Source organism: Vanessa tameamea, chromosome 17, assembly GCF_037043105.1.
Source record: "Vanessa tameamea isolate UH-Manoa-2023 chromosome 17, ilVanTame1 primary haplotype, whole genome shotgun sequence".
NCBI classification, from domain to species: domain Eukaryota; kingdom Metazoa; phylum Arthropoda; class Insecta; order Lepidoptera; family Nymphalidae; genus Vanessa; species Vanessa tameamea.
The window spans coordinates 5,147,927-5,159,425 of record NC_087325.1 but is presented as its reverse complement, the minus strand read 5'-3'; the positions used below and the strand labels follow the sequence as shown (position 1 = coordinate 5,159,425).

The following is an 11,499-nucleotide window of genomic DNA, read 5'->3' as shown; positions in this document are numbered from 1 at the left end:
ACAGTACTCATCCAATTGTTATGATGATAGATTAGTCAAGATGTTAACCAAAGCAATCGTCAATTCAATGGTAAAGTTGTTTATTTTGCTTTATTCTTCTTGGAATATGGTATGATTGCTTGCGAACATCATCTTTTTTTAAACTTCTGGTACTGGCAAGAGTATTGCTCTGAGTTCTAGATACAAACGAAGAAGTAATCAAATATCCAGCGTAATTACTAATCTTATAATCTTACAATATCCAATTGGCATTGCCATTAAGTTTTGAATAAAGATATATTTATTCATAAACTCTCAGTAGTGAAAGTAAATCTAAGGTTTGTTTATTTTTTCCTATTTCCATTGGAATATAGTGTATCTAATAGGTACTATGTTTTACACCATGTTTTTTACCCGAGTCAATTTTTTTTAAATTTAACAACACCCACGGCTCATAGTTGCCCGTGACTTTTTTTACATTCTTCTTTAATAGATTTGGCATTTTAAATTTTATATTTTTATTATTATAGTATTTAATTTATATTTCTCGTTCAATTAATTTGTAATTAAATTTTTAATTATACAATCGAAATATTCGAACATAAAAATAGTTAGAATTAGCCCATCCCTAACAACTTGACAGTTGAGATGTAACTGCAAAATGCAAATTAGAATTACCAATATTACCATAGAGTAATATAGTAAACAGGTGGAATTGAGTTAACTTAAAAATCATTCATTATTGACTAGTAATGATAGAGGTAGTTATTGATGAGATCGAAACTCGAAACTAAAGAAAAATGATAACATTAAATAATATAGCCACTAAATGTTGAACCTTCTGTTATTAAATAATACATTTTAATACTCAAAAACAATGTTGACAGCCATCTACATATATCATTTATAATTTTAAATAGTACCTATATATGTTTTTAATAAATGTTTGAATTTACAATGGTTATTAAGAAGGTAAGTAAATATATTTTGTTCCCAGCCCTGTTGATTATAAGTATTTCATTTTATTGATTATTTACAGCAAATACGTTCACTGATGTGTAGAGGTCGAAAAAAGAAAATTGCTAGTTTAGTTATCATATTAATATTTTTGATAAATGCAATGTTTTATGTAAGCTTAGAATTGTACAATACAATCAAAAACAGAAATAAAGATCCTTGGTATAAGAGGTAAGTATTGCTATTTGTAAGTATATTATTAATTTATTCTAATACTTTATTAAATATAATTTTAAACATTTCAGTTTGCGTTATGAAAAAGATTATGTGGATAAAATGGGGATGCGAGTTATTGTAGGTCATTATGTTGGTGGAAATTCTGGAGGAAATTTATCTCAAGGTACTCTAAGTTATTATCAACACGGCCTCTAGTCATTAACACTTTAATAAATATTAACCATCCCTTATTGTTAATGTGTCACTAACCTTGGGAACTAAGATGTTTTGTCCGTTGTGACTGTAATTCAATGGCTTACTCATCATTTAAACCTTATCCATGCTAAGTATTTTTTAACAGTAGAATTTGTTATGATACTTGGTGTTTGTGCACAATATGAGTATCTATTATTATTGTCCTACAAATACAATATTCAAGTTACAAAATGAAGAAAAATTTTAAATTTCCTAAATCATATTAAACAGTATATACATCTAAACAGAGCAAAATGTTATAAAACAAGAATATATATAATATTATGTAGTTTAGTATTAGTCAGTTGAATAATCTAATTCACTGTTCTGTTTCATTCTTTTATTATGTAAATGTATGTATTATTATAACTTTTGTGATTTCAAGTGTAAATATCACTTCAATGTAATGGTAACAAAAAATTTGATTTGATTGTGTGATTATTATGTGAACAAGCATTTATTCAAAATTTTGGCATAAATTTGCTTGGATGTCGTGTTGTTTGACTGATCTAATAAGCATTTTAATATGAACACAACCAAACTGAACAACATGATTTTAATTTGAAGTAGCAAATTCTAATAAAATTATATGTGGTTAAAATAACACAAGTTTTTACCTTGTTCATCTTAATGCTGGCTTATAATTCAGGTCTTAAATGTTTATGATTATGTTTAATCTATTTAATTTACTTATTTTCAGAAATGATCAATACCAACCACTATGCTCCAATAGATGGTGCAGGAGAGGGGGGAAGACCTGTTCAATTATTGCAGAGAGAGATAATATCAGCCAGAGACCTGTACTCGCTGCATTCATACAATATTGTTGTAAGTGATAGAATTTCAATAAACAGAAGTCTTCCTGATATGCGAAGTGAAAGGTGAGAATTATTTTATTATATTGTTGAAATGATATTGAAATTTTACTAGTTGCACTTTATATAAAAGCAATTTTCATTGTGCAATATGATAAGGCTTTACATGCTTACTGCAAAATTAGGGTGCTAATACTTCTAAACCTTGAGTTGCTACTTGCTTTATTACATCAATAAAAAAATAAAAAACTAATGAAAGACAATAAGATTAGTTCATAGACAATTTGATTACTTGTTAATGATTTTATATATTCCTAACACTATAAAGAAAACCTTAAATTTTTTTTATTGGCCTGACCTGTAGGATTTTGTAGGATTTTTGTAGCACTATTCTGTAGGATTTTAAGCTAATCACTTAAGAGGTAGCATATAGCCTATTCCAATGGATGTAGGAAAAAACATAAACAAACCTTATATTTACGTATTTTATGTGATTTGCTAATAACTCAGCTATATTGTGCACTACTTACAGTTCTTGATTAATATATCTTTATTTATAATACAACACTATTACATTTAACTACTTGTTTCCACTTTCATTTTATTAACTTTACAATTCCGATAACAGTTTCGGCGACGGTCAAAACACAATTTTTTTGCAAATCCTAAGTGAATATCATAGATTAATCAAGCTTGGCTTTTCTCCCCTCATGTAAATGTAAATTAATTTCTTGTTGACAGTTGCAGAAGAGTTGAATACGACTTGGAAAATCTTCCAACAGCGAGTGTAATTATAGTCTTCCACAATGAAGCTTGGTCTACTCTTATGAGAACTGTGATGTCCGTATTATTAAGATCTCCAACAGTACTATTAAAAGAGGTACGTATTTATACAAATCATTGACTAAAGTTACAATTACCTTTATGTATAAATCTGTACTCTTAAACTGTTGGACTAATTTTAATGAAATTGTTTGTGTGTGTCTGGATGGTTTATATTTGAACTGCTATCGGGAAATAAATATTTTTTTATAAGAAGTCCAGATGGGAACCTAGTTAATTTATAGATATTTAATAACATTTATGTAGAATTGAAAATATATAAAAAGCTCATGTAATATATATATGAATTGTGGTCTCGTAACAACTATATAGATATAGCATATATAGTACTCATTGTTTAAACAAATGTAAGATTTATTTGTCGCACATTGTTAGAATGGCACATTGTCGAGTAATGTGGAGGAGACTTCATTGTTGCACTTGCACCTAAATCAAAATACACTTTATTTTAGGAGGCTCTCACTAGCCATTTGGAAATCACCACTTCTAAACATAGATTTTAGTGAGTTTCTGCAAGACTAGTTTCTCGTAAAGAAGAATCGAGTAATTCGTGGAACTACTTCTTGTAAAAAAGAATACTTATATATTTATAATTAATTACTTTTACATTTTTAAATTTGAATCAATATTTTCGGAAATACTACAAATAGTTAACATATTTTGTTTTATACAAAGTTCATCTTAACGTTACTGTCATCATCATCACGAAATTGAGCGAAGGGGGAAATCTAAGACGTTTTATTTATCTAGATAGAGTGTCGCACTATAAAAGAACTAAAATATCTTGGTGTGCGTGATACGTACTACTTTACTAGGAGTGGCTAATTGTTAGTTAGTATTTATTCGAAGCGTTCTCACCTTTGTCGATCTAGATATAAATAATGATCAAAGAGTGGAACAATAAATATAATTTTAAAATTTTATTTTAGATTATTTTAGTAGACGATGCGAGCGACCGCAAGTATTTAGGTAAAGAATTAGAAGATGCAATTGAAAACTTGAATAATGTGAAAATACTAAGGAGTCATAATCGAACCGGATTAGTAGGGGCGAGACTAATGGGTGCCAGAATTGCTGTAGGAGATGTTTTACTTTTCTTGGATGCACATTGTGAGGCAAGTAAACTGACATTGAATTTTTATATTCGCATTATAATTTCAACGAATAGTTTAATTATCTAGATTGTTCTTTCTTTTGTCTTTTCAGGTCACACAAGGTTGGATTGAGCCGCTCTTAGAGAGAGCAGGAAGTGACGACGTATTCATTTGCCCGCACATTGATCTCCTCTCCGACGATACATTAGCATACACAAAAAGTATCGACGCTCATTGGGGAGCATTTAGTTGGCGCCTTCACTTCCGTTGGCTGATGCCTAGCAATGAGGTAATGATAAATAAGTCTAAAAATCCTTCTAAACCTTATCCAACACCAGCGATGGCAGGCGGTCTTTTCGCTGTGAGAAAGAGTTTATTTTGGCGCTTGGGAGGGTACGATGAGGGTATGGTTATATGGGGCGCAGAAAACCTAGAATTATCCTGGCGAGCGTGGCAGTGCGGAGCGAGAGTCGAAATAACACCTTGTTCCCGGGTCGGTCACATATTTAGAAGGCATAGTCCCTACAAATATCCCGGTGGTGTTGCGAAAGTTCTGAATTCGAATCTTGCGCGAGCTGCAAGTGTTTGGATGGACGAATGGGCAGACTTTTTTTTTAAATTTAACCCTTCAGTTGCTGCAATACGTGACTCTCAAAGTGTGGGCGATAGAATTGAGATTCGAAAAAATTTACATTGCAAAAACTTCAAGTGGTATTTGGAGAATGTGTGGCCGCAACATTTTTTCCCAACCGATGAGAGGTGGTTTGGAAGAATACGCAATGATAAGGGTGGTTGTATCGGAGTCACTGCAGGAACCCCTGGGCTCGGGGGGCCCGCTTCGAGTATAAGTTGTGGAAGTGATCTCGATCTAGATAGATTATTAGTGTATACCGTCGAGGGGAAAGTGATGGCCGACGAAGGATTGTGTTTAGAGCAAGGGAATGGGAGAGCAGTTTGGAAAACTTGTACAGAGAACATAAAACAGATTTGGCAACAAAAAGGTCCTAGGTTAAAGACATTAGATGGACTTTGTTTGACGTTAGTTAATGGTGATAGTGAGGACGGAATCGGTGACCCTTTGACAGCTAAGCGGTGTTTAAACGACAACAGACAAATATGGCATTTTGAACGAGTGCCTTGGCGTTAAAAATGTGATATTCGTAAGTAAAAATACTCGTACAAATATTAAGTTTATACTAAATAGTACTAAATTTATTTTGAAATCTTAACTCATATCTATAAAGTGATAACATTTTTTATGGTTCCGTAGTGAAATAAAAAGGGAGGTATTTTGCGTCTTCGATTTGTGCGATTATCTTAGCTAATAAGTTTAATTTCGATTTAGGTCTTGGGGTAGTTGTGACTCCCACAATCAGTTTTTAGTACAAAATTCCATTGTTTTATTGTATTTATGATTTCAGTTTAAAAAACAAACTCTTTATTATGTTGACAATTCAATTCGCGTAAGAAAAAACTTTCAAATTAATAAGGTTTTGAAGTTTTTTTAAATGCGTATACGTGCGGCCTTCTAATTAGCCTTTAAGAGTTCCTCTAGCCTCCTCTTTCCATCAACAAATCATTTCAGTGGTACCAAATAAATTTACCATATTCCGAATTACATATGCTTGCAAATTTTTAAATCGACGCGATACTAGAGATCTAGTTAAAGTGTTATTAATAACACGTATCATTTTTTACAATATAAAACAATAGTTAATTTCGAAACTATGATTTTTAAATCCATTTTTTTCCTTAATTTTCGTTTTCACTCTGCTTCCTGCTATTTCTCATTTTATATGAAACTCTCAATGAGTGAGGAGTTGTACTGACAATGAGATATTATTATTTTTTTTTATAAAAAATGCTAAGTATGTTCTTTGCAAAAACAATTTTGTAGTATATTTATTTAAGACCTTTTTGGTCACTTTATATTCATGGTCATGTTAGTTTTTAATAATATTAAAAATTAATATGGTCATTACTATTTTTATATTTTAGTCAATAAGATGTTTATGTTAGGATTTTTATATTATAAAAGACATTCAGTTTCGTTTTATCGATATTGCATTTAATTTGTTTGAACGTAAATAAGTATTGTTATTAATTAAGCTGTCTTCGTAATTGGATCTTGGTTCTGAGAAAATTCTATATTTTCTTCGTGAATGATTAATCGAAAGCTTAAAGCTAGAAGTAGATTTGAGTAAAAACTGCCATACAGTATGTTTGGGAATTAATTAAATATTTTTATGAGTTTAGTTGCCAATTAATACATGTTTTTTCACATTTTTGGTTGCTATATAAATAGTGGATTGCAGAATTTCTAGTATAAAGATATATACGAATTAAATACGTGTTAACGATTTCATTTATATATTTTGTACCGTCTGCCCGTTTGGGTAGGTACCACCCACTCATCAGATATTCTACCATCAAACAGCAGTACTCAGTATTACTGTGTTCCGGTTTGAAAGGTGTGTAAGCCAGTGTAACTACAGGCACAACGGACATAACATTTTAGCTCCCAAGGTTGGTCGCGCATTGGTGATCTAAGGAATGTTTAATATTTCTTAAACCGCCATTGTCTATGGGCGGTGGTGATCACTTACCATCAGGTGGCTCATTTGCTCGTCTGCCTACCGATACTATACATTTTTTTTTTTTTTTTTATTTAGTATGTTATAAAATAGTATCTTTATTTTGATTTTTTTTTTTTAATTTAAAGTACTGCTATGATGACTTCTTATAGATCTATTTATGTTCGAAGGCCCCTCCAGGTTAAATTAACGGCGTGCATTTGTGTTAGTGAACGGCACTCGTGCTTACAAGATGTCTCGGGTGCGTGAATAGACTAAAAGTAGAGACAGCAAAAGAGTACAAATTTGATTGTATTTGTTAATTTTATTTTATAATTAAGTTGTATATCATCTTGACGCGCTCTTCAACTAAGCGCGAACGTCACGCATCCTAATGCACGCCGTAATTAGTTAACAATAACGTCTATATATCTGTAGAATAAATATATATATTTTGGATATTATGTACTTATTATTATTAAAGCCATCGTATTTATTTTATTGGAATTTGTGATATTATTCTTATCCGTTTGAATAATGTTTTGATAAAAAAATATTTATACTAATACTTTAAGTTGTTTTATGTATTTTAATTGTTTCAACTGCCATCATATTCTGATAGTGAGGGAATAGACAGTGCACCTGTATTTGCTCATACGCCTACCCGCCATAACATGTCCTGTGTAGTTCGCCGTGTCTCCCTTGAGTTTGGCCGCCATTGCCACGATTGACCTTTATTGCCCAAGGACGACATCATCAATTGTTATATATATGTATTTATAATATTATTCTAATCTAGTAAATAACTATTCACTACAATTCTGATTATGTAATAATTTAAAAATTAAGTTGCAATGTTAAAATTTAATATTTATAGTAATATTTTACATGTTTATCTTGTGTTTTAATCTAACATGTTAAGAAATATTTATTTCAATACTAATATAAAATAAAATGTTTTTTTAATAAAATTATATAGATAAGGAATGGTTCACGTATATGAACGTTATAACATCTAGTCTTATGTATATCTGTATTAAGAATCTCATATAATAATGTCATATTAATTAATTTTAAATATTATTTTTAATATAAGATTTGAAGATTGTTTTTAAATAGATCAAGAAAGTATAGTCTGACATAACTAATCTGAAAGAAAAATACCTACAACATTAAGTTTATAATGTTTAACTTATATCAAAGTTGACTTTTGTGACACATTTATATAAATGCATTTAAATATGTCTCATAATGAGAAAATATATATTCTCAATAAAATAATAATTAGCAGAAATGCTATGCAGTGATAACAATTCTATTAAAATTATCTCACTGTTCGTGTAATTGAACAACTTTCGACCGTCATGGTACGTTCATTTCTGTAGCTTCTGTAATTGAATTAAGCTCTATTTTAATATAACTAAAAATACGGTGACGCTTGTTGCAATCTTCAGAGCGGCAGAGTTAAAATATTTCTATATCTGTCATGTCAGTAATAATACTGTTATGAGGTATCTTAAATAAAAAAGTGATAAAATAATTTGATATGCTAATATGAAAATAATTGTAGCGTCTAAAGAGGTTGTGTATATATCACAGGGAATGATAAAGTAATTTGGTCCAAGGTGCTTAACTAATTTTATCTTTTAAAACAAATTCCACTTTTGTAACTCTTATATTAAACTTATTACAGGTTTTTGTATAAAATTGTTTCCTTTCAAACTTTCTATTCTCATCTTCCACATTCTATTTTTTCCATTATTTATCATTGACGGACAGTAACACAAATATGATTTGCTAGTTTTTGTTAATCAAAGAATCATTGTGAGATTTTTCTGAAATATCGTTTTAAATTGTTTCATCTTAATACATAGTATAGTAGTAAAGATAGTATGAAAACGTATAATTTATAGGAAGTTTTCATGGCAGAGTTGCAATTTTCACCGTTGCATATGAAGCATCTCGCGTCGCTGTGCCCTCGAGCTCTTCCAACGGCTACTAGAGCAAGGCACACTGAATCCACCTGAGCCCTCGGCACGCAACCCCGCAATGTATCCACAGTGTTGCCGTCTGAAAAAATATTTCATTGAGTATCCGAACAAATGAATAGAAATAAATTTGTAGATTTATTTTTATATATATACGGAAATTAAATTTCGAGTGTCAATAAAAAATACAAAATTAAAAATGGCAATTGAAGTTAAAATATAAATTAGATACGTATTAACTTACAAGATTTGTCATCTGGCGTTGCTACCATTTTTAGACAACGCATTTCTATTGGTATTTTTGAGTCCGTTGATGGCGGAGGATGTCCAAGATTATGTAACCATTGCGCTGTGACCCAGTTTGATGGCCCGCAGTCAACTGAAGACCCCGGCCATACTGTTTCTTGTGGGTGACATCCTAAACATCTTTGATAGAAGCAGCTTTCAGAAGATACTGCAAAGATAACAGTTCAAAAATACAATTCCATGTCAATTACGTTTTAATTAATGGATGTGGCAAGTTTATTGTTCTTAACTACTAATAATAATTAAACCAAATGAGCTAAATAATATTTTTGATATATAAAAAAAAGTAATTCAGGTCAACATGACAAATTAATTTGATCCGCACTTAAACACGAAGTGCTTACCGTAATTTAAAACACCCTTACTTAAAAGAAAGTCCGACAGATTCGCCTGTCATGTTACTTCGCTACACTTGACTTATGACATTCTTGTAGTATGTCGAATCGGATTGTGCACCAGTCTCTTCTGGTCCGGAACAGATCGCCGTACGCCGTGCATATGCTGTGTAATGATTGCTCCGAAGCGCAGTTTACGTTTGTTTTAAAGGCCGCAATCATACGTCATTTTCTCCCGTTTCGCGCCATTTAACCGGTCATCGGCAAGCGTTCCGATCTGATCCGCGCATACCTTAAGTAATTATTGAAACCAAAGGAATCTGCTTATGACGAATGCCTACTATATCGATTTATATTTTTTTATTGAGCATACGTACATAAAAAGAGTTTTAGTTACAAATTAACCGTTTGTACAAATTTCATAAACTTTATTTAATTGAATTAAAATTAATGTTATTCAGCTATTAACTTTTTTAAAACAGATATTTCGTTACTGCTTTTGAATGCAATAATAATTTAGAAATATTGTTTTTCTTTAATTGCAATATTTGCATGGAAAATGTTAAAATACAAAGCTTTAAGGATCATGCAGAAAGGCGAACTTTGAGTAATTCTATCATATCGACTATGTTTAAGAAGACTTAAATGCATGTAGTTAGTAGGTATATTGGAAAGTTGAATCCGAAAGTTTTGTATCAATCTAGCGAAACCTAAAACGGTAAAGGTGGCCTATCAGTCGCCGATGCGTGAAGAGATCGTCCGTTGGTCGTCCGAGAAAGTAGATGATGGGCGTCTGACATAATTGTGCATGATTTACCACATGCATCTTGGTCTCTAATGTAACTTAATATAATACTTATCAGTACCTACTGATTTATAGGGATTTTAAAATATTTTGAATAATAAGACTTCAATTTAAAGTACGCAAAATTTATTTGTTTGACACGCAAAATTCAATATTACAGATATACCTGATTCAAGTTGATTATTACTTTTGTATAATACATTTAAAAGATATATTAAATTTAAAGATACCGAATGTAGATGATGCGAAACGAAATTATCTAAGTATTTATCATTTTCCATCCTAAGTATACGTAATAATATACTATTATATTTTTATAGTGAAAATCAAAAAATACCAACTAAGTCCACGCTTTTGGATCATCTAACCTATACGTAATATTGTAAAGAATAAATATATTTTTTTTAACATTTGTTTACTGTAGAATCATACTTGAATACCTTTGTTTTTTATCTTAATCATAATATAAACTTTGTTATAATCGGTTATCGCGCGTAACACTAACCTAAATTCGAAACCAATGATGCTCATAACGAAAACTTCGACCTACGCTTTTCGCCTGTGTCAGGACGCGTCTGGTATTGTAACAATGTAAATATGATTGTCAACAGTGAATAGAATAAATATTTATTAAGCGGTAGTTGCGAAGCGAGATGTGTCGAGTCCATTGTGTACAACGTGAGGCGCGGGCGCAGGCCTTGTTAATTCGTAACGATGGACCGAAATATAAGGATGTGATGAAACCGTTTTGTTAAACTATGACAATAGTTGTGACATGTTGCAAGTGTTCTCTTTTTAAATAAATTTAATCCAAATTATAAAGCTTACCAAGTGACAGAAGTCCTGCGAAACTAAATATTAACACCAACATATTATCAAGAAATACGTATAACTATATAGAGCATGGATAATACTAGAAGCGCGTCTGTACACTGTTGTGGTTATCGTACTAATCTATAATGGCATTGTTTTTATCTCTTCCAGGTGTTGTTATCGCCGGACAGTAAATTATTTAGATGTTGTTAGCGTATAACGAAGATAACCGTTCTATTATCTAAATTGAAATAGAATTTTCCAAAACTTTATCGGTTGGCATGTCCGAGACGAAAATAAATTATACGACCTAATCCGATAATAGTTTCTACGACGATGCGGTTGTGAGACGTAGGCAGTATTAGAGCTCGGCACAGATTTTTGTAAATATACATATATAAATATGTATGCTATTCTCGTCTAGAAATGCCTACCTTAATGTCACTCGGATTATGACAATATTATAATACTTCCAAAATATAATAGGAAATATGCTAAAAATGTTGTCATTATGTACGGA

General features: G+C 31.1%; 2 protein-coding genes across 2 annotated transcripts; one reads left to right on the top strand and one right to left on the bottom strand.

Moving 5' to 3' along the window:
* The first annotated feature begins 726 nt into the window (after window positions 1-726).
* On the top strand, window positions 727-5,945 carry LOC113400272 (polypeptide N-acetylgalactosaminyltransferase 3-like). Its single transcript, XM_026639790.2, has 7 exons — window positions 727-951; window positions 1,019-1,167; window positions 1,242-1,336; window positions 2,108-2,288; window positions 2,964-3,102; window positions 3,995-4,180; window positions 4,272-5,945. Exons 1-7 carry the CDS (start codon window positions 922-924, stop codon window positions 5,304-5,306), a joined length of 1,815 nt encoding a protein of 604 aa, XP_026495575.2. The 5' UTR covers window positions 727-921; the 3' UTR covers window positions 5,307-5,945.
* A 2,412-nt stretch (window positions 5,946-8,357) lies between these two features.
* On the bottom strand, window positions 8,358-11,275 carry LOC113400287 (uncharacterized). Its single transcript, XM_026639809.2, has 3 exons — window positions 10,995-11,275; window positions 8,965-9,174; window positions 8,358-8,802 (listed from the first exon to the last, which is right to left on the bottom strand). The coding sequence occupies exons 1-3, from the start codon at window positions 11,035-11,037 to the stop codon at window positions 8,591-8,593; spliced, it is 465 nt and encodes a 154-aa protein (XP_026495594.2). The 5' UTR covers window positions 11,038-11,275; the 3' UTR covers window positions 8,358-8,590.
* Between the last annotated feature and the right edge of the window lie 224 nt (window positions 11,276-11,499).